At 37.4% G+C, this 24,544-nt stretch overlaps 1 protein-coding gene across 3 annotated transcripts in view; it reads right to left on the bottom strand.

The window, feature by feature from the left end:
• Positions 1–8,687: 8,687 nt before the first annotated feature.
• Positions 8,688–24,544, bottom strand: part of SPTLC1 (serine palmitoyltransferase long chain base subunit 1) — a 33,628-nt gene continuing 17,771 nt past the window's right edge. For all 3 annotated transcript variants that reach the window (XM_040656358.2, XM_004949252.5, XM_040656359.2), the window contains 10 exons: positions 20,600–20,732; positions 18,942–19,071; positions 18,105–18,194; positions 17,274–17,381; positions 16,573–16,668; positions 16,204–16,300; positions 14,793–14,847; positions 11,409–11,526; positions 10,482–10,555; positions 8,688–10,083 (listed from right to left, as the gene is read on the bottom strand). In XM_040656358.2, coding sequence (XP_040512292.1) covers positions 9,990–10,083; positions 10,482–10,555; positions 11,409–11,526; positions 14,793–14,847; positions 16,204–16,300; positions 16,573–16,668; positions 17,274–17,381; positions 18,105–18,194; positions 18,942–19,071; positions 20,600–20,694 — 957 coding nt within the window. In that variant the 5' untranslated portion in view covers positions 20,695–20,732 and the 3' untranslated portion in view covers positions 8,688–9,989. The remainder of the gene's footprint in view (positions 10,084–10,481; positions 10,556–11,408; positions 11,527–14,792; positions 14,848–16,203; positions 16,301–16,572; positions 16,669–17,273; positions 17,382–18,104; positions 18,195–18,941; positions 19,072–20,599; positions 20,733–24,544) is intronic.

Here is a 24,544-nt window from a genome sequence, read left to right on the forward strand (position 1 = left end):
CCAGACTCTTTTAGTAAACACATGAGTGAGCATATGAAGTTACTGGAAGTTGCTGTTTCAGTGTCACCAGTTTCGCAGACGTTTCAAACTTCTCTTTACTGTTAGTGTCTGGTAAAAGCAATATTGCAATGTCTGCAAAGAATGAAAAAATCAGTGGGTTCTCAGGCTGTGCTCTATTTGAATAGGGACAAAGCAACTACAACGCAATCTGTTTCCAGAGTGAGATTCTCCTCAGCTTGTCCCCTCAGATCCATCACTGTTGCTAGAAGGGATGACAAACACGCATGCAAGGGTGTATACCAGCAACTTAAGATGTCTGAGGCTTCTCCTGTTTTCAGGATGAGCTGTGCCAGTCCCTTTAATCACTAAGTAAGATTCTCAAACAACTTAGGCAGCATAGAACTTGCACAGTGACCACCAACGTTTCCACAATCACCTACCCCGAAGGCAAACTGTGCTGTCACTCTTCTGTCTGTGACAACTCCTTCAGTAACAGTTTAGTTTACTACACCTTTCTCTTTCCCCACTCTAACTGGCTGCACAGTGGATTAAACACTACATACTATACATATGCCATGCTTCTTTTTATTTAATTCTAAGGGTTGAGACAGGCATAGAGTAGTCCAAATCTTGCCATTTAATACAAACTCTTATCTCTGCTCAAAATTGTTTATAGTTTTGTGCTGTTTCTTTTTTCTTTTCTTTTCTTTTTTAAATCCAGCTGTTTTCAACACTTTTCTTAGTCCAGCATAGCAAATGTACTCATAGAAAGATGTGTGGATACATAATAAATTCCCTTTGTCATCAGACATTGTTGTCTGTCCCCATGTTGCGAAGGGTATATGTAACTTCCTTAATTTATATTTTCTGTAAGATTTCCCAGTTGCACCTAATTTTGCTGTGAAGTCAGCACCATCATCACATTAAGGATTCTTTTCTAATGTTCATAACTTGTGATATGCAACAGTTCCTGGTATCCAGAATCAAACTCACCATTTGCCCATGTGTAGTCACTCCCTAGACTTGGATGGACAGCCAATGGATGGGCAACATTCTGGTGATAATTAACTTCAGAAATCTAGTCCCAGAAATATTACTGATGATAGCTAGGGTTCTCCTGTTCTTTTTTATTATTATTATTTTTTAATTACAGCTCCATTGCAGCACTGTATTCTTATTACTCTTAACAAGCACTTAATGAGCACTTTATGCTTCATTTATTACTGTTCAAATATCAAAATCATCCCTGTCTTTCTCTCTTAATCTTACAACATTCAAAGCATCTTTCCATTTTGAACCTCTATCTCCAACACACTTGATACTGTAGTTGTGGTATCTTACCCATACTTAATTCTATGGCTTCAAAAACAAAAAACTTATTAAGGTGGCAGAAATGGCTTCTGTACTTAAAAATGTCCACTGATACTTAAGTCACTATGTGGTTCAACAGATTTCAACTTGTACTTTAATCCTCTATGTATACCTTCACCATAATTTGCACAGCATTCACCAGCTCTATCCAAATAGAATAGCTGTCCAATTCATAGAATCATTTGAATTGAGAGGGACTCTTAGAGGTCACCTAGTCTCTGCAATGAACAGGGTTGTTCAGAGCCAGGACGAGCCTGACCTTGAATATCTCTGAGGACACTGCATCCACCACCTATCTGGGCAACCTGTTCTAGTGCCTCATCACTCTAAAAAACTTCTTCCTTATATCCCAACTAAATCTGCCCTCTTTTAGTTTGAAACTATTTATCTCTGTCCTGCCACCACAGATCCTGCTAAAGAGTCTGCCCCCTTTTTCTTACAGTCCCTTTTTAGATACTTGAAGGCCACTATCATGTCTTCCTGGAGCCTTTTCTTCTCCAGGCTAAACAGCCCCAGCTCTTTCAGCCTGTCCTCATAGAGGTGTTCCATCCCTTGGATCATTCTTGTGGCTATCCTCTGGGTGCACTTAGCAGATCCGTGTGCCTCCTGTACTGAGGGCTCCATATCCAAGTATAGTACTCCAGGAACAAATTGACTGATTATATTTTCACTAGAAACATCAACTAATATATGCAATTTATTTTTAAAGACAATCAGATTTAAGCCCCAATTTAAAGCAGTTCTGTGCATTCCTTGCCTTACATGGGACAGACAATAGCAGTGTGTCTCTATCTTCAGAAAATGTGGACGTAATCCCTAAAACAAGGTCTACTGTACACCAAATGCTTAAAAATTATTTAAGCAACTAAGTGCATTTATTTTTATGGCTATCCTGGAAAATGAGAAATCAGGAAGATGACTAGAAAACAAAGATGCATGAAATGATGGAACACTTAAGAAACAGTATTTATTAAAAAGTTCAGATCTTTGTAAACCCTTAAACATTTTAAATTTTTTTCTCTCAAGACAGAAATTTAGGTGTGAACAGTCTGCAAAACTCACTTATTTATAAAGTTTGAAAACATATACCTCAAAACTATCTGCTCATAACTATGTATTGGCTTAATTTCTTATTTTATACATGAAAACTCAGTAAATGTGTTATTGCAGGCACTGGTTACTATTTGCTAGTAAATCTAATATGGCATATCACAGTCTGTATATATTCTGTAACTAAAGTTCATACTCACCATTTGCACCACACAATTCCACTCAAAATAAACATAATCTAAAGCTAGCTTATTAAACTATCATCCTGAATAAAGTTGAAGTTGAAACAAAGTTAGGATTCACTATTAGAGCAATTAACCATACAGGACAGTCATTTCACTACTGTATTATGTGAAAGAAAAAATCCAAGCCACTGAAAAATGATTACAGAAAGTCAAAAACAGCTTCTTAAGACTAGTAGGAAATGCTGGTATTACTTTACCTTATCTTCTCTCTAGCATCCCTCTCACTTGTACTAACAGTAATGCACCGAATTTAAATTCTTTCTTTTGTATCCCACCCCAATGTCTACTGAGATATTCTTCAATATCATAAACATGCTTATTCCAATAGAAATTTTGAACTCTGCAAGTGTCAAGAATGACTGCCATTTCCTGATGGAGTTAGACAGTACATCAGAGCTTTGCTTGGTTGTTCCAGCTAGAATATCATTAAGTGAAGTCAATTCTGATGTGGCATGGCTCTTAAATGTTGGTCAAGATTCTTAGTATCTCCAAGTTGTTTACATATCAGAAACAGCAGTTATATTATACTGGTGCTAGAAACCTGTTCAGTATCAGGCATTCACACAAACAAGTAAATATACAAATAGAAAGAAACATGCTTAAAAGTTTTTAATCCAAGAGATAAAAACACCAATTTCACCCATTACATACGTAGATCTTTTGAAGAGTTTAGTTTACATATCTTGAGTTTAAATATTCTACCCTCACGTATCTTAAGAGCATCCACGTTCTCATTTTTGCTTTGTATCAAATATATAAACCCCTGATTAACTGTATTTCCAATTCCACTTAATATTTTACCTCTGAATCCAATACTTACTCACTCTTGTCAACAATGGCTCCCCTATTGAAAAATGCACCTCAGTTACTCCATGAGTATTCAAAGCCATGTCAGAACAGGTTAAATAGACAAATATTATCCATATCATAAAACAGTCAAAATTATAGTATTTTATTCTGTAAGGGTCTTTCAGAGCTGGACATATTTTACCTGGAATTAGGAGTTTACTGATAGATCAGAAATTCCAGATTAAGTCACAGCCAAACTGTATCTGGCCCAGTGTCTATTTTCTTTTAATACCTACTATCTAAGTACTAGAAACTGGTTGTGTAGAGCAGTCCTTCCCTGACTGATACTTCCACCTTCTAGTAATTTGCAACTCATTTGATTTATTGTGTGTGTGAGACTTTTATTACACTTACTTTGGAATGACCAACACACACACAACAGGAAATGAACATTTGAACAATCCATCAACAGCAAGACAGCCTAAATCCATTATCTTATTAGCATGAAAATTGACAAAAAACATAAAAACACAACAAGAAACATTATCCAGACATCTCCTTTTATTGGAATACTGAAATAGTTTAATGCACAAATACCTTGTGTTAGTTGTAAATATTTCCTCAATTTAAGCAGCATTTCCAGCTCACGTACGATTCCTAAGTCATCTCAAGATGTGAGACACTTTTGCAGTAGCAACTTCATAGATCACAGAATGCCAACACTCCACAACCCTGTTTAAAATAATAAATTCCAGATGGAGTGACAGAAAGGAGACAGTACACCATTCTGTGCAGTGACTGGGTTTGTATTTCAAAAGTGGAAAAAAAAAAAATCCAGCCATACTTCTTTCTTAATAATTTCCTTACGCATTTTACCGCCTGTCCAAAAATAACAATTAGTATAAAGAACAGGAAAGTCATCTGTAGGTTTTTCTATCAAAAAATGAACCAATACAAGTAACAACCAACTATTTTTAAATACGCATGGACAACAGATGATTCAGTTAAAAAGAAAAATACAAACATATTTTCTTAAGCAAAAATACTTTCCAAATATAAACTCTCAATCCCTATATACAGCAAATACAAATAAAACCTGTAATAAACGATTTGGATCATTCACATATGAGCCCGTGCCTGGTTGCCACAAATGGCACCCTGTATCAAGGACTTGAATTGGCTTATTTGGTTGACTGGTGGCAAGCCCCACTCAAGGGCTTGCCACCTTGAGTGGGCTGACAGGAAGTAGGATTGACGGGGAGCAGAGGTAAGCAGAGGGGAACTATGGACAGGGAAATGTTCAAGGAATGTAAAGCAGTTTACCAGACGATGGAGGGTATTTTGCAGAAGCATCACGTGAAGTGAGATAGTACTCTGAGCAACCCCCTTTTAATAGTGGAGTGGATTTGGGGAACTACAGGGAGCTCACTAAGAAAGGTGCAACAAGAAAATCTCAAAGTATTACAGAGAATTTTAAAATTTCAGAAACGAACTGTAGCTATGTCAGCATTAGCTACTTTTCTTAAATGTCCCTGAGTTTCGAAAATCTGGGCTTTCTTTTAATGGGGCAGTTTGGGACATAATTGGCCTAAGACTCTGGGATGCTGCTACTTGCTCACATACTGTAGCGCAAAGCCTTTCAGGGCCGTGGAGAACTGTTTTTGAGAGTTTAAAGGAACATACAGTTCGGCGGGCTCGGCAGAATCTGCGGCGCCTCCGTCGTTAGGCGCGACCTTAAACAATCGGCGGGATGGGTCACAGAATCCGCTGGATCCCGGGCCCGTCGACACGGAGAAAGAAGCCGACCTCTTCTCCTGAAGATAAAACAGCTGATAAACTTTTGCCTGTTTGGCGCCAAATATCGGAAGTGCTCAAACAAATTCGACGAGGAAGGACAAATTCTTCGGACCGTTCCCCATCGCACTCCCCGCCGCGGGAAGCAGCTCCTGCCGGGATCCGAGTCACGACTCCAACCCCGCTCCCGGCCGGGGAGAAGGAAAATCGCGGCCCCCCGGAGAGCGCCGCCGCCACTGGGAGGCGCCCGCATCCCTTCGGCCGCGGTCCGCTCCGGGTTGTTGCCCCACAGCTGTCCTCAGCTCCCCCTCCACCTCGTTCGCCGCGACGCAGTCATGAAATGGAATTCATGAAACTGCTTCGCGTGCAAACAATCAGGTCATGTAAGCTGAGACTGTCCTAATAAAGAGGTCCGAAGACCCCAGGACTGGGAGCTTGTTCGAGGTACTGTAGAGGACGGGCAGTTCGTGCAGGGAAACGGGAGTCGGAACGCACGGTGGAGACACGTAACAGCACAAGTAGCCCCAGCACGGACATCAACACCACAACCGATTCCAACGTCCCCCACATATACGCCAGGACCCGTGGCAGCAAGGGAGTGGACCTGGCCACCTCTGAACCAGTAACCCTTGACTGCACATTACTGTGAGCAGTGGCTACCAGGGTAAATGGTCCGTTGGGAAATGGTCTGAGTGCTTTGCTTTTAGGACGTTCATCAGCCACAGTGCAAGGTCTTTTTGTGTTACCTGGACTTATAGATGCTGATTATACTGGAGAGATTAAAATTATGCTCTGGACATCCATGCCTCCATGTGAAGTACCAGCAGGTGCTAATATTGCTCAACTGATTTACTTTTGGGCAAAGTTGGTGCCAGCTGCATCTGTGAACAGGGTCTACAGGGGCCCCTCAGATATTATGGACCTAAAAGGTCTCAGATGCTCAACATACCTTAGCCTGTATGCTGGAATCGGGCAACCCCCCACGAAGATCTGACATTTCAGGGATTTTGGACACAGGCTCTGATGTGACTGTGATTGCTCATGGTGCCTGGCTCACTATTGACTTAAAAGACTGCTTTCTCAACATCCCCTTGAATCCCAATGATGCTCTTCAGTTTGCTTTTTCTGTCCCTTCTGTAAATGTGTCAGCACAAACCCAGCAGTATCACTGGACGGTATTAGCTCAGGGCATGAAAAATAGCCCCATGATCTGTCAGTTTGTTGCCAGAGCCTTAACCCCTGAGAGGCAAAAACTGTTTAATACTGTTATCATTACATGGATGCACGATAAGCAAATATACAATTGGCAGAGTGGTGTGGTTAGGCTGGTATTTTACACGTCACATAACTAGAAGGATTATCAAGGTGGAAAGGGATGATCAAAAATAAATGGAAGTGCTTACCCATGTCTTAGGCTTGCAGAAAAACTCCAAAGGGAGCAATCTCAAGAAAGAGATCCTTTCCCAGTGGCAGTCAGCCCTTAAATGGGGGTCTAAGAAAGGTGGAGACAGGCTCCACCCCTTCTGGTCACAAAGGTGAATTGCCTTCACCTGTGCTCCCACAGCTGACTCAGTACTTGCCTCAGGTGATCAATCAGAGGTTCAGGTCGTGATTCAACAGTTCCCATACAGTGGATGACATTCTTGTGGCAACCAAGTCGACTAAAGAAATGCAACATGCCATGGCTGCAGTCATTGACAGCATAAGCTGTGGTTTAAATGCAGCTCCAGAAAACGTCCGAAAGAGTTCACCATGGAACATCATGCACAGTTAAGGAGTGTTTGTAGAATACTTTGTTGACGTGTAAAGGCATATGGGAAAGTTGTAAGTGCAGATGGGAAAACTAAAAAAAAATAATCTTGTAAGTTACGTGAGAACCTGTAATGAACAATTTGGATCATTCACATCTGAGTCTGTGCCTCATTGCCACATTTCAGGATATGGGTCTTTATGCTTTTGATTCACCTCATGGTATCCTAAATATCTTTCCTATTATGTACTATGATCCAGTCTCACTCCAGCATATGAGGAAATTGGTGAGAGTCCCATATCATCCAAGCAAAGCCACAAAACAACTAAAACAGGCTCATTCGTACATTTATCAGCAAAGAGCATTAAGGTGCTTAAATTCTCAACAGGCTTCCTAGTCTGATTTTCTAATGTCAAAAGTTTATCACCTGCTATCTCCCTAACCTGAACCAACATTTTTCCCTAATCACTGTTGTTGTTCTTCATCTGCTTGCCATGTAAAACAGAGACATTTATCAGAAGAGAGAAAATGAAAAGGACCGGACATGCTCAAACTGACAAGGGATATCTCTCCCGACCAGCTACTTTGCTTAAGCATCTTAATTTCTCAAAGTGACCACATATATAACCTCTAAGCAGAAAACACAATAGTAACAATAATTAAATTGCTAAAAACTGAAAGAAATTCACTTTAGTGTCATCCAAGTACTGATTTCCTAAACAACTACTAAAGCAAAAAAACTGGGGAAGGCAGATTTATCAATGTTTTTAATGCTGGGTATGTGTTTGCTAAATGAATTAATGATAACACCTCTTAACAACACACTTGAACTTTAGTCTCATCAGAAAAGTTTTGAGTTGACAGAAGTCCTGCTCAGCTTCCTGACAATTCAGGTTTCATCACTTTACTTGAAAACAAAACAAACAACAGAAAACCAAAAAAATCTGCCACACTTCAAGCTTGTTGCTAGTTCTCAAGAGTGCAACAACAACAACAAAATCCCTCTATTTCAGGAGGATCTAAAATGGAAGAAGTCAGTATGGATTCTACAACCTTCTATATTAACGCTAATGAGTTACTTGACTACCTTCATAGGTTTACCTTGAACTCTAAAACAATTATGTTGCAATGGAATCCAACCCCTTCATTTCTCCCCAGCCAAAAAGCCTGAGTTTGAAATTTCAGTTCTGTATTATCAATCCAAGAATGGCTCACAAGCTCAGTGCATACCGCTAAGTTTTAATTTCCATCTCTCAAAACCTCTTAAGATCCTGAGAAGGCTAATTGCTCTTGAGAAGGCACGTCAGTTCTAGTGCATAAAACAGGAATCAGCTTCCAGCCTCACATTTTTGCTTTTTAAGTAGTTGGCTTTTCACAGGATTTTAGTCAAACTTAAGAGAAAAGAACATAAATGTAATATGAATACTTCTGCACATTGGGATGAAGTGTCTGCTGTACACAAAAAACTATTTGAGTATTACTAGTACTGGCAGTACCAGCGACAAAAGTGCCCAAGAGTAACTTTAGCAGGTTTTAATCTAAAAAGATAAAGTTCAGAAGTTTTGAAAACCACAGCAAAGATGAAGTCACGAAGAACTGAAGGAGACAACACTGATTACACTCATCTGATGCAGAATATTCTAGAAAATATGGCTGAATCATGCTACAGTGTCTAAGTACATAATATGTACAAATTTGAATAAAATGTTTATTTAAACAATGATTTTTCTCAAAAATAGTACTGTAGTCCTTGTAGCAGCAACCAAAAAGAAAAGTAAGTACAAAACAACTCAGAATACAGATCAGGTAGAACACAGTTTTTTGAACTGGTATTATTAAAAATACACTGAACTACATTTTTATTTGATTAAAAGCTATGGCTTACTGTCATACATCCTTACAAGTTTCCTCAGATTGGTGTTATGTTCCTATCCATCTGTGACCACTGAAAATTACAAGAACATAAAACTCCAAATATTACTGATTATGTTGGGATTTTATGCACATATATTGAGTTGTATTTCAGTAGTATGTGTACCATGTAAACTTACTGTGAGCTTTCCTCTCTAATGCATAGCAGCTGTTTAGAGCTATAACTTAATACCTACCTTTCAGTGCTTCAAAGCTGTTTGAATAAGCTTGTATTCAGTTGCCATTTCAAAACTTTGGTTCTTCTTCATGTTGTTTATGCCTCCTCTTCTGAACAGGTGCAAAAGCCCCCCGACTGAACATACTATAATGATATTGCAACATTCTCACAATTTAGGGGTTTCAGTTTAGGTGTTAAAGTTGATAAGAAAAATCTCACCCATAAAATCAGATATGCATATTTACATATGAAATGCAGTATGCAAACAGTGTTAAACATAAATTTACCATTTTGATAGCAATTATCTGACCAGGCATTCTGACAGACTGCTTTCAGAAATGGTTAAACAGATATAAACAAGTAAGAATTGAAGTTCCCACTGTGAATGACTCAATACAGCACAAAATTATCTCTTAACATGTTATTTCTCTTTTATAGTAGCATTAGGAACAGCCTATCTTAATTCTGAAAGCAAGTAAACTTCCTACATACTGAGATATACATTAGATGTTTTTGGGAAAAAAATGAATTATATACATATGTATACATATCTCATCTCTCTCTCTCTGTCTCCATATGTATGGTAACATTTAGGGGGTTGAAGAAATAAATGTAAGGCTTAAGATAAAACCTGTGAAAAAGACGTACGTGCAACAATGATATTCCATTTTTAGGAATATTACTAAAACATAGATTCTGAATTTTAAGTACATTGTGTCATTCATCACTTTCAAAATTCAGCATTCTATACATCACTGTATATTTACTATCCTGAAACAATCTCATTAGTTAAGGTTTAATGTCTATGGTGGATAAGCTTTAATATCTGAAGTGGAATTCACTATACGGAGTAAAACATTTATTCTTATAATTTGAGGAAAAAGGAATCCAGAACTGTGGGTTAATTCAGTACAGACTTTGCAGCTTCCTTAATAAGTGATGCAGCTTTGTCCAGTTCTTGTTCTGTTTGTTCCACTGTTACCACTACTCGAATACTAGAAAAAGAAAACCACAACATACGTACACATAATCATTGTCTTCAGTTTTAGGCATTTCCTGTACTAATATTAGTATATTAAAATTAGTAGCTCTAGGTAGTAATTCAAATTCAACCAGACACAAGACATATGACTAAATAGAAATGGTCAGAATATTTTCACCCTGTTCTCCCTATATACAAGCTGGAGAGAAATTTTACTGTTGCCTGCACATGTACAGCTCATGGAAACATGCCTGGTAAACAGACGGTGCCATGCTGATTGCTAGGATTCAGGTAGTTTAGATACAGTAGCTACTTCAGAGCATCAGCATCCTTTCTCAAAATTCTGCTGCATGAAAACATATAGAGAGTCATATCCCATGAAATGAAATAATATATTGATTTTCTACTTACCTGGGTGAAGGAAGACATTTTTCTTCTTTCTCCAGATAGCGGGCCTGAGTTAATGCAATACCACTATTTATGCACTATGGATGAAAGTACAGAGAGAAACTAAAGAAAACGAAACGAAAGGTTGACTGCATAGATGAAAATACAGTATATAATTCAGATCACTGAATGCATATAACTAACTTCAATACTTCTGTGTCAGGGTAACTCTTTCCTGAATGGAAGTTTTGACGGTTGTGCGTAAAGCGCATTTAATTTTAATAAAAGACAGCCACATAAAACTGGGGAAGTTAGATGTAGCTTCTTTAGCTTTCCTCTCCAAAGAAATTTAAGTGTATTTTCAAGGATAATCAAGTTTCTGCCTGTGGTGTAGTCTTGTGTATCTGCCACCTGAAAACTAAAATAACGCCATCACTTTCCATCTATTTTACACCAGAGAAAGTAAGTCAATGTGAAGATAGAAAAAAAATACTATATTCAAAACATGGAACTCTCTTCTAACAACAACAACAAAAAAAACCACGTTAGTTGCCTCAAATATGCAAAACTACTGAAAGATAGGTCTTTAATAGTTAAAATACACCAAGTGAACTCTGTTCAGATAATAGCTTTGAACATCATAGAAGTTTCCTGAACAATTGTTTTAAACTTGAGTTTTGAAGTACATAATGTTTATTCTGAAGTAAAAACAAGAAATATGTATTTTTATCAAATGTTTCAAATCTTAACACGTGCAGTGAGAAATTGGTAAAAGATAGTTTTTTGTAGCCCTAGAGTCACTTGAAGAAGCAGATTTCTAGCAGCACTCCTGCAAGACATTCCAACAAGTTACTCAACAAATTAACCAGAAGTCATTCTACACATTTGCATTTCATTCACTATTCACACTGAAAAGCAATGATATATTTTAACTGTTAGAGGGACACTTACATAATCCACAATTCTCTTGAGCAACTTCACATCATTTTCTCGAGATCCGTAACTATCTTCCAACCTTAAGTGCAATGCTGGAGAAAACGATTCTCCCACTACTCTTAAGCCAGAAATCCTAAAAAAAAAAAAAAAAAAGTGTTAAAGTTCTAGAGAGTCTTTCCCCTTTCCAGGTTCGGGAGTGAGAAGGATATTTCATAGAAAATATATATATATTTTTTTTACATTAGGAATAGCTGTTCATTAACACTTTTCAGTGCTAGTATTCACAGCGTAAAAATCGACACGTATAGGGACATACTTTCTCTTAATCTCCAAAGAAGCTACATGTTCCTGAAAATACTGACAAAAGTTTGAGTATGATTATTCAAATTATAGTGATAGTGACTCAACTACCTCGCTGGGGAGCCTATTCCAGTGCTTAACAACCTTTTCTGTAAAGAAGTTTTTCCTGATATCCAACCTAAACTTCCTGGCACAACTTGAGGTCATTTCCCCTCATCCTGTCACCTGTCACCAGTGAGAAGAGATCAGCCCCGCTCTCTCTGTAATCACCTTCCAGGTACTGGAAGAGAGAATCGATGCTGTATTAAGGGACATGTTTTAGAGGGGTAATGGTGGTAAGTGGACGGTTGGACTAGATGATGCTAGACTTAAGTCCAACAAATATGGAATGACTCACATCCACACTTTTAAAATTTTAGTCTCCAACTCAGGGCGGCCACATCCATCTGTCTACTGGGAATGTTTCCTGGCTGGTGCTAATTTCTGAACTGCATCCAGGAGTTAATTCCAAGTGTGTTGCTCAGCTTAGGCCAAATCCATGCCACAGAACCATTCTAACAATGGAACAGAGAAGACAAGCATGCCTCAGTGACCACTGATGTCTCCTGACATTAATGTGCTAGTATGCATGTAACCTCAGCAAGCTCTCCCACAAGGCATACCAGACTCTTTGTGCCTCAGGCTAAGCTAGAGAACTGAATGATAAGACTGAGCTCTTAGTTGTAGGGAATTCTGCATGGAAGGACAGCCTTAGAAAAGGAAGTTAACAATTGTAGTCAGTGTTGCAAACAAAACTAGAATGAGGTCTCACTGAGAAACCACGTTTCACCGGGAGGGGAAATCTTAATAAATCTGCTTTATCCCAATGAAAACTTTATTGAAAAAAATCTCAGTAGGATAAGTCATATGTAATGAATTATTTAAGGGATACTATCTAATACTGTCAGGCATCTGGAATGGCGAAACTTCTGTTCCCATTCCATCCTATCTTCCTGCAAGAGAGCTTCTTCATATATTTAGTAAGATACTAGACATTTTAAAATGCAAGACAGAAATTCACATTATCTAAGATTATTTATGAAGTTAGGATTTTTTGTGACAAGTATTCCATCTGTTACTGTTCTTTTATGGTATGTAAACCGCCACAGATAAGAAAGTAATTCTATAAGGGTTTCAGAAAAATTCTTCGATTTCTTCCACAGATAGGTGCTTAGCTGCTACCTGAAGGAAGCAAAACTAGTGATTCTCTTAACTCACAACATTAATGATCTTTTTTCTTCCCATTGTCCATATACAAACACTTTTTTAGACCAGTAACCACAAATTGGTTATTATACACGTAGTCCTAGATTTTACAGGTTAGTTACACTCTGGCTAAAAAGAGGTTGATTTTAATTTGTTATTGTCACTTTGTTTGCTCTACATGAAGAAAGGAGAAGAGTTGTGTGTTCCTCTTCACATTATTTGTGTATAGTTCTGCTTTTCCTCTATGCTCTCTCTTAAACCAATAGTTCACCTCTGTCAGAAGAACACAGTGAAGAGCTGGAGTTGAGCAGTAGCCATGGTCAGGCAAGGAAAATGAAAGTATTTAATGCAACAGTATTACAATAAACACACAAAGATCCTCACTCAAAACCTTGGTCCCCTCTGAACCATTGCAGACTTTTTCTAGAATGTTTACTGATTAAAAAAACAAACACGTGATCCTGTAGATATTAGCTCAAGTCTTCCCTCTAACACCATTTAACGAACTTTTTATCAGCTATAGCCTTGCCCAATTGCCTTGTACCATTAAGTCCTGCAAGTTCTTTCTCAGAATGATCAAGAAGTAACTTCCCTTGCTGTTTTTTTTTTTTTTTTTTTGGGGGGGGGGGGGGGGGGGAGCTGGGCTTGGACCTCTCTATTACCACTGTATTTTTCATAGTACAAAACTCCTATTTGGGTACACTTAGGCAATTTGGACATATATTAATCTGTGACTACATTAACCATGTAAAGAACTCAAGTGATTAAGTAAGGTAGAATCAAACACAGGATTTTAAAAAGTCAGCTATGTCCTTAAGGTTATTGTTTTGCAGTGGATATTGATGAGTAAAAGGCTGACAAATTCTCCATGTGTATCTACTCTTTCTGTACTTGAACATACTAATATAATTGCCACTTCAAAATGACAGGTAGAGAAAATATTACAGTTATTTTCCTTTTAGCTCTGTCACAACATTCTATTAGTAGGAAAGAGAACTAATAGTTCTCAAGGGACTGCAAAATATTTCAAGCATAACAGCATCCAGGCACTTTTGATTTTGGTTTCAAAGCCAAAGTATTTCAAACAAATTTGAAAAAAATTATAGCAAAAGAAGACTAAGACTTCTCCAAAGAAATTGAGCACAACTAAAGCTCTAGCATAAAACACAGGGTGAAGCAGGAGACTGTTATCAGAATGCAGATGCTTATTTAAAATAACAAGTAGTTCAAACAGGAAAAAATGGCCAGTATTAAAAATAAATATTTAAAACTGGGCAGTTTTACTACAACTAGTAACACACCACAAATTTTCTGCATGTAAAATTTTCTTCATTTATGTAAAGCACAACAGAAAACGGCAGAAGAAAATTCTAAAATAATAAATACAATTTATAATTGAGAATTCTTGTAACTATTCAATTTATATATTTTCACAAATAGAATCTATCAAAAAAGCAATTACTCAATATATTCATCACCTAAAATAGTTACATAACTTGAAACAGAAACTTCGTTTTTCAGTAAGTTGCAGCAGTTTGCTGTATGTCTCCAGAATAGTCACTATTTTATTACTGTTTAAGAGTCAAGACTCATTTAGAAGAATAATACAGCATTAAAGTTGATTGCAGGATGCTTTAAGACATCTGAAAGCTTATCTGCTAAGCTAGAACCCAAACTACTAGCACACAAAATGATTTTATTTAGGCAGTTTTTACAAAATGCTTTGTACTACTGAGAGCTACAACACTCTTCTAAAGACTGAATTGTCTAAGGGCTTATAAACATCCCTACTAGAAATAAGGCATAATGTCATTTCAGCACCTATAAACAGTTTAAAAACTTGGAATCACTTACCCCTGTAGAGCTCTGTGAATTCTCTCACATTTAGCCCGAAGAGTCTGAAAAATTTCTAGAAAAAAAAAAAAGCTTAGATCTCCTATTTCTACTTTAAATTTCTGTACGGAAGGATTAAAAAAAACTAAGAGATACATTTTTTATTTTTCTTATATGTGTAAATAGAAATTGTAACTCCCTTTGCTACTCTTCAAAATGATTCCCATTTCTCCAAGGAAACTACAGAACTGACAAACTCCAGGTGAAGTGGCTCATGATCGTAGTAAAAAGATATTACAAACCCTTGATAAATGAGGTTGAAGTTGCAGATTCAACGTTTTTACAAATTTATCTATAAAATGTTTACAGTTATGCAGGCCCTGCTCCTTGATCCTCTCACCCACTCACTGCAGATTCTTAAACAGAAAATTTTGACTGATGGATCACAATCCTTGGTTCTTTATTTTCTCTTATTTTCATTTAATTCCTGAAGACCAGGCGTGGGCTACATAGACCCAGTGCTTTTTATTTGTGACAAATTAAATACTAGATCTGTTTGCAGGTCTCTTCCAACCCTGTTTATGGTAATGAATATTAAAAATAAACACAACAAGACTTGGCCAATTTTGTCCTTTTTATACACATCTCTCACCCCAAATCATTCATTCTTAGAGTCTAGGAACAAGAGCAATTCTCTGACGCTTAGAGCAGAAACTCTTGCCTGACAGCCTTATTTAAGTGTCCTGTACTTGATGCTGCCAGAATCACGGATGTATCTCCAGTAGGATCACGGAATGCATCCGTTTGGATGCTCATTTAGAGGAGAAAAGAAATTTAGGAGTGCCAAGAGGAAAAGAATGGGTTGTTTAGTATGAAGCAAATACATCCCCATTTCTATGTCTATGACTTTATCTTCCTCTATTTGTCTTACAGATTTTCTTTTCAAGGAAGAAATCTATTACAAGTCTACAGAGTAGAATAATTACTTATTTGGTGATCAATGACTACCATCTCTTTCCCTTCTAAATACAAGTGGCAAGGAAAGGAAACATCAAAGATGTTAAAAGAAAAAGCAGAATGTGAGATTATATAAACTAAATCTTCACAGAATCATAGAATGGCCTGGATTGAAAAGGACCTTTAAAGATCATCTAGTTTCAACCTCCCTACCGTAGGCAGGGTCACCAACCACTGGACCAGACTGCCCAGAGCCACATCCAGCCTGGCCTTGAATGCATCCCGGGATGGGGCACCCACCACCTCTTTAGTCAACCTGTTCCACTACCACACCACCCTCTGAGTGAAAAAACTTACACATGTAAAATTAAACAGCTGTAAAGGAGAGAATATGTAAAAGAGTAAAGGGGTGAGGAATTGAACTGAGAAGTAGTAGTTGTGAATTTTGGTTGAAAAACAACTCAAGAATAAGTACCTGGATTATCTTCCATAATGTTCAGAGCCTCAATAGCAGCAGCAGCTAACAAAGGAGGCAGGGATGCAGAAAAGCAATAGCCTTGACCAGACAGTCGCTATAGAGAAAAAAATATATCTTTCTATTCATAGCAATATTGACAGTACTTTCATTTGCATGTATTTAAACCTGTTCTCCACATTTCTAGGCAAACGGAAGTATTGAAAAACAGATTTTCAATTCATACGCAATGTTTCTCAAAACTAGTGGGTTTCTAAACAGAATCAAATGTTGCATATCATATTACTCCTTGCAAATTGATACCAGTTAATAATCTTTATGCAACTAATCTCGTCACATCATGTCAAAAAAAAAAAAAAAGTGACTCACCTGATGGTCAATTATAAAAGATCTTCCACAGCAAAATCCTCCAATAGAAGCCAGTGAATTTTCCATGTTTGCACTAATGAGATCTATATCATCAATCTGCAAGTTAAATTAACAAGTTATTAAGAGATGCCTTTAGTTACATCAAAGCAATATATAAGATAAATATTTATCTTCTTCATATTTTCATGAATACTAGAGAAGATCCATCATGTTATCACATATAAGAATGAAGAAGAAATTAGTAAGAGAACTGAGAAAATTTTTATCCTACTTTTTCCCCAGTGGAGAAAAAGGCAATAGAACAACATGGGCTGTCTGTACATAGAGAAAATTTTCTGCCTTACCAAATTCAAATATTTCTGTGTAAGCGTAATAATTTGAAGTGCATGAGGCAGGAAAAACTGCACTCACTGAACATTGAAAATGAGAATAAAATTGCGAAACTGTAAAAATTCTTACAGTATTTCTCACAAATACAAGTACTCGGGGAAAAAAAAAAGATTTCAAGTAACCAGGTGAAATAAAAGTGTAGAGACCTGAACGCTTTAAGCTTAACTAGAAAGAACAAAAAAGTATGTTTAAGATTCTGTCATCCACTAGTAAGGATTTCAGATTCCACAGGCAAAAGAAACTAGTTGTGCAAATTGCTTCTGCACGAATCTCTTGTTCACATCAAAAAAGGCACAAAAAATGGCACTTACATTTATTCCAAAGTGTTCAGTGATTCCTCTTCCATGTTCTCCAAGGACTCCAAAAGAAAGGCTCTCTTCCAAAAATATTCTAACTTTGTATTTATACTTCAATTTTATCTAAAATAGCGCAAATTATAGAAAATACAAGTCACAACCATTAGAATTTGGTCATAAAGTGGGTGGAGTGACAAGGTAAAGACAGACAAGTAAAATATCTTGAGTACTGCAGAAATGGCAGCTCTAGCATAGCGTTCAGTCATTAAAGGCATTTTAAAAGCCTTCTAAGTTGTTTTATCATTAAATGTCATAAATACCAAAGACTGTGTATAAAATTTTCTATTTTTGTGGTTATTATTTGATAGGCTGTCCAGTACTTTTAATTCCACACACTCTTACAGTATGTCTTCCACTACCTACCAGAATATAGTCTGAACAAAATTCAGTTTATGCTGAATTGCAAACAATTTCTTTGGAGGCTACTGTTGTGTGAGGATTTCTTTCTTTTTTTTTTTTTTTTTTTAGCAACAACTTCTGCTTAATGATTCAGTACAGAGTAGCTGCAAATATGATATACTTTACTGCTTAAAAACTAAGAACTTAACTAGGTATTAATCTGTGCATCTCATTGCATATAGCTTCAGAATCCTAATCCAAACCAGACGTTTAAAAAAAAATAGAGGATTTGAAATATTTCAAGAAAAAAAACATTTGTGAAAGCAAAAAAAACCAAAAAAAAGTATGCAGGTCTTCTCAGTGTTGGCTTAACAATACAGCATTAATATTTCATTAGTCACATGCATTCATATGTAGAGTTTAAAAAGGCAGTTCAAAACCCCTTACCAATTCTGGAAGAGGACAAATGTCTCCTGTATTCATATACAACCCTTCCACCACAATGAACCTTCGAGTTACACGGGCTTTGCGAGGATTCTTCAGAAAGAAATGGTTTAATTTCAACAATTAGCAACAAGTGAAGCTCTGAAATTTGCTTGGTAAGAAAAGGAAGTAATGGAAAGGAAAGGAAGATAATGTTGCCTCTTCCAGTAACCTCTTCATCTAAGCATTTTACAACTTGTATGAGCACAGTATTTGTGCTTGCTGACCCTGGCTTTAGTAGCTGTTCTTCGATGCCCTTTTGTATTACTGTCAGAATGAGGAGTAAGCCATCAGACTGACCCTTATTTTTGAAGACAGAACATCTGAAAAACTGACTGCAAGACAAGAGAGGTGTCTAAGAAAGGTAAAAAAAAAAAATCATGTTGCTGATGTAAATTTGAGGGTTAGGACAAGCCACTTCTGACTTGACTTTGTCGTGTGGCATTCAAACTGTTAATTAACTGGCATGATTTATAAAGTGAAGACAGTTACACAAATTTTTAGATGATAAAATGCAAGCTCTGCAAAAAACGAGCAAACACAAACCCATACATCGGTCATACACCCATAGAGATATTCCTCCACCACCAATGCCTGGGAATTCACTGCTGGGCACTACAGCGATTAATGCAATAAATAAAGTCAATCTTAATTAAACAAGCAACATTAAATGCTCAATACAGATTTACAAAAACCAAATATATGTCTATAAGTACTGGGCCCATTCAATCATAGAATCCAGTTTAAAAACACCGGGATAGAAGGGACATAAAAACTATGATATTTTTTTAAGTAATGTACCTTCTGATCTTCAGTCTCTTGCTCCTTCAACAGTCTTTCAAGGTCTGTCATATCATTATGCTTAAATAATTTGATGTTACTACGGGATGCTTGTAACCCCTTTTGAATAGCAAAGCATGCAGCTTCATCTCTGCAAATACAGGAAGCCCTTCTAAGTTTACACATAGTTTAATGTCAATTCAAATTAGAAAAGTGACAACTAGGACTTTACTACTTTTAAGCAGATAGCTGTACTTGGGGGTAGTTAAAACCAGAGTTATTAAAACATCATAAATTTTATTTACACTTTGAAAAAAACCCCTTCCAAAGTTTCTTAACTTCCCTAAATACTACAAGCACTTTTTCTTTTCTTTAAGTGTACACTGGTCCTTTTGTGACAGCAATTCACAGGAGCACCATGTTCCATGGACAAGGTATAATACCCTGGTAGCCATCCCAGAAGCTCTCACTCCATTTACTGTTACAAGGATGTGCATGTAAAAATTGCAGTGGTCCTCTGATTATCTCAAACCTTCTTTTTAATATCTCTTAGGTATTGCTGCCTTGGAAATGGGTAATTCTTTGAACACCAAGTCCTGGAAAAGCAAACTTCTGGGTACAATGTGGTATGCACTTTCATAACTAGGTAAGCAAGTGCAGCAATCTTTTGAACGTGGCAACTAAGTCAAACATTTTGCACATGCTAACTTCGGTAATTTCAAGCAAGTTACTTTGAAGTAAAGTGAGAAGATCTTTTGTCACAAAGAAGTTGAAATAGTTGAAACCTAACTCTTAGATACAGTGACACCTTGAATATTGTATTCAGTGCTGGTCATTTATATAAAAAAACAAACAAATAACTCAACTGATTCTGAAGACAAAAAAGCACAACTAAGTAAGAAAGTGTCAGTTCATTCTCTGGAAAGCAAATGCATCAACTTAAACCAGCAAACATTACACTTAAAGATATTTATTCACAAAAGGTTCATGTTAAACTGTGAGATTACACATCATAGGAGTATTTTGACTATTAGATATTTAGACAGGTACAAAAAGAATTGTAAGTTAACGAAAATCCATCAACTCCTACTGAATCCAAACCCTCCTCTTTAGTTCAGGAAGTTTTGAGTATTGCTATTATTACTTTATGAATTATGACTAGTTACTCTTAAGGGCCATACACTGGGCTTGCTGAATCTTTGGTTTGATCCTTTATAGATATTCTATATACACAATATAGATATTCTATATACAATGATCTTTACCCAAGCAATTCCTTGCAGATATGTATGACAGGAACAACTGCCTTATGGGAAAGGAAAAATGTCAGCAGGAAGTAGGAGAAAAACAAATAAAACTATCCATCTTCTTAGGAAAAAATCTAGATATCAGACTTAGTCATTGCATACACAAGTCTGTGGCTTTTTCAGTTTGTTCGGATGCATTGTTGCTGTTGTTAAGCAGAGTGCTCAAGTCTGTGTTCCCTTGAAGAAAGCAGTGACTGATTTGATTTGGAATATTTGGCAAAGAAGTATTTAAACTTTGTACAACAAAATACTTGATCCAAAACGGCATTATTTTCTAAACAGATGGTTTAATTTGATTTACAATAATAGAAGTGAGACACCAGAAGGAAAACTCCTAAATCTGTAATTTTCCAGAGCGAAAACAATACTTACACAAACACGATGTCCCCTCTTTTTGAATATGCAGGAATTGCACTGGCAATTGTTGCAAATCCATATGAGTATATAATAGCTTCTTCTGTCCTCATGAATTTTGCTAGCCGGTCTTCTAATTCTAAGTGCACATCTATTAGAGTGAAAAAATTAAAGATCTCAGGCAGTTTAGCTGCTTTCATATCAGAAAGACTAACTCCCTGCTTTTAGCAGTGATCTAATTGGATTAAACAAAATTACTGTTCATTTGTAGGAAAAGTTTTATAAAAAGTAACTTCTCAAAAAAAAAAAAAAAAGAAAAAGAAAAAACCCACCAAACCTAGCTTAATAAAACCTTGCTTAAACTAAGAAGTAAATCAATATTAAACCAAAACTTTGAAAGATTAGAAAAATATTTAAGTAATGTGGTTCTCTCTTACTCTTACACAATGGTAATTAAGATCTGGTTGTGATTAGACCACAAGTAAATGAAGCAGGGCTCCTGGTCAGTGACTAGGGAATGTAATTACTTCAGCAGAAAATAAATAGCAACCTAATTTGTAGTAATTAATGAAGTCTTGTTCACAGGCTGACAGTTCTGCCAAGCTGTTTCCATTGCATATAATACAGCTATCATTACAACAGAAAACTGCCTTTGTCAGACTGCAATCACATACTACCTCCTGAATGCAATACAGCTAATTCAAAAGGAGGCCATCTCCATGCCATAGATCCTCAAAATAAATTTGAACAACTATACACACACGTGTTTCCCAAACCAATTCAGTCAGAATGGTCTGTGTTAGAAATGAAATGCCACTAAATCAAGAGATTAAGAGCAATACCACACAGTGAATGAATTGTTGCATCAGACCCAGCCAGGGGCAAAAACTAAATTTAAATGAACCAATTTAAAAAAATACAGATTCTTCAATAGTCTATGAAGCTTGGTTATGTCAATATTGATATTTCTAGCCTGATATTAAAAGCAAAGGTATAACAAAATAAGGGTTTTGTAAAAATCTTAAGTTTGTTGTATGAAATATATCTAGCAGAGCCTCTCCCCAAAGGGGTGTATCCATCTGATTTGCAATGTCACATAGCAAAAAAAAAAAAAAAAAAAAAAAAAAGTATGTCTTCAAAGAGACGTGGAGTGCTGGTGGTAGCAGGTTCAAGAGCTAGCAGAGGGCCCCAGTAACTAAGAGACCTAACCACAATCTGAGATTCATTACTGACAGCACAGCCAGATGATCAGAAAAGGTGATTATCTGACTACAGTTCATGTCAATGCAGCCTCACTTTGAATATTATTTGTAATTCTGGGCTCCAAAATATAAAAAAGATGTACTTGTATATGCCTGAAAGAAGGCATCAAAGCTGGTAAAAGGGGCTGGAAGGCATGCACTATGAGGAGAAGCTGAGGACTCCTGGGCTGCCCAGTCTGAAAAATGGATTCTCAGAGGCATCTTCCCCACTCCCTGCAACTTCTTGCAGAGAGGAAGCTGAGGGATGTGCTGGTGTCTTCTCCCTGGGAACCAATGACAGGATACAAAGGAACAGCACAGATATACATCGGAGATGGTTCAGACTGGATACTATGAGAAATTTCTTTATTCTGGAAGTGGTCAAACACTACATCAGGCTTTGTAGAGTGGTGGTTGATGCCACATGCCTGTCAGCATTCAAGAGGAATTTGGACAATGCCCTCATTAGTATCTTTTACCTTTAGGTTAGTTCTGAAGTGTTCAGGTAATTGGACACGATATCTTTGAAGGTCCCTTTCAGCTTACCTATTCTAACAGTCTCCCAATTGTCAAGAACAATTTTACACCATCACCAGCCTCCTTCGGGACATAGCATTGTTGACCACTACTGCCTAGCTGTGGCCAACAAACCCATTAATTACCTACTGAACAGTCATCCTTTCAAATCCATATCTTTCCAACTTAAAGATAAGGTTGCTGTGTGCGATGATGTCAAAAGCCTAGCCGAAATTCACATAGATGACATCATTTGCTCCTCCTTTGTCCACTGACACTGTCTATCACAGAAGGCAACCAGATTGGTCAGGCATAATCTTCCCTTGGTGAAGTCCTGCTGTCTGTCTCAGATAATCTTCTCACTTTGCATATGCTTCAACAAAGCTTACAGCAGGATCTGTTCCATGACCTTCCCACACACTGATGCAAGGCTCACTGGTTTGTAGTTTTCCAGGTCTTCCTTTCAATCTTTTGTGAAAATGAGAGTGATGTTTTCCTTTTTCCAGTCATCAGGGACTTCATCTGACAGCTGTGACTTTTTCAGTATGATGTAGAGTGGCTTGGAAACTGCGTTAACCAGTTATTTCAGGTCCCTGAGATGTATGTCATAGAATCATAGAATGATTTGGGTTGGAAGGAACCTTTAAAATCATCTAGCTCCAATCCCCCCTGCTACAGGCAGGGACACCTCCCTCTAGACCAGGTTGCTCAAAGCCCCATCCATCCTGCCTTTGAATGCTTCCACGGAGGGGCATTCATAACCCCACTGAGTAACCTGTTCCAATGTCTCACCATCCTCACAGTAAATAATTTCTTCTTTATATCTAGTCCAAATCTACCTTTTTCCAGTTTAAAGCTATTTCCCCTCATCCTGTCACTACCTGCCCTTATAAAAAGCCCCTGCCCAGCTGTCCTGTAGGCCCTCTTCAGGTACTGGAAGGCCACTATACGGTCTCCTCAGAGCCTTCTCTTCTCTAGGTTGAACAGCCCCTGCCTGTCCTTGTAGAATAGGTGCTCTAGCCCTCTGATCATCTTTGTGGCCCTCCTTGGACCCCTTGTAAGAACTCCATGTCCTTCTAGTGCTGGGGACCACAGAACTGGACACAATACTTCAGGTGGGTTCTCACGAGAGAAGAGCAGAACAGCAGAATCACCTCCCTTGATCTGCTGGTCACACTTATCTTGATGCAACCCAGATCCAGTTGGTGTTCTGGGCTGCTAGCACACACTACTGGCTCATTATGAATCTTTCACCTACCAACACTCCAAACCCTTCTCCTCAGGGCTGCTGAGGCCCTATAGATTTGTACACATTCAGTCTCATCAGGTGATCTCAGAGTTGTTCTGCTCTTACTGTGCAAAGGATTTTGTTCCCACAGCCTCCACCCAAAAGTTCAGGGATGTGAGAGATGTGGAAAGCCTGATCATCAAAAAAGACTGAGACAACTTGTTGAGTAGCTCAGCCTTCTCCATGATGTCTGTTGTTGCCAGTTTTCTAATTTATCAGAAGGGATACGTACTCTTTGGTCTTTCTCTTCTGAATAATGCACCTACAGAATCCCTTGCTCTTCTTCATTCTCCTTGACAGATTAAGTTCCTTCTGTGCCTTGGCTTTTCTAAATGCATAATTAAAAATTAGAGGAAACAAAAACTAAAATATTGCTCTGAGAGCTCAGCTATTGATATCTAAAGGAGAAAAAATGCTTTGTCTGAGCATAGAAGACAACAACATTCTCTAACTAATAAATTGGCAGAGATAAAGAGGCCATCACAATTAAAAATAAAAAACTTGTATGCTTGTCACTGAGCTTTAGTCAGCAACAGCAAACACTACACTGAGGGAACACATGATGTGAACAGTAGGCAAAAAGTACTGTCAGTTATAACCAGACAGTGAATATAACCATATTCATGTTAAAATAAAAAAATTTATTAATCTATTATATTCTACCAAGGATGGAACATTAGGTGTACTGAAGACAAAAACCACAGGTCAGAGCTAGAAATAGCAGACACAAAATTGATACATCATCACTTAAGGAAATGAATGCTTTGTGTAATTGCAAGGTTGAAAAGTTTACAGCTCTATTAAGCTTATACTACCATTCTAAGATAAAAAACAAAATACTACTTGATTCTCTATTCTTCACTGCTATTATATGCCCTAGTTTGGTTACATTACTTGGACTAATCCACGTTAAGTAAA

The sequence above is a fragment of the Gallus gallus genome, chromosome Z, assembly GCF_016699485.2.
Source record: "Gallus gallus isolate bGalGal1 chromosome Z, bGalGal1.mat.broiler.GRCg7b, whole genome shotgun sequence".
Taxonomy (NCBI): domain Eukaryota; kingdom Metazoa; phylum Chordata; class Aves; order Galliformes; family Phasianidae; genus Gallus; species Gallus gallus.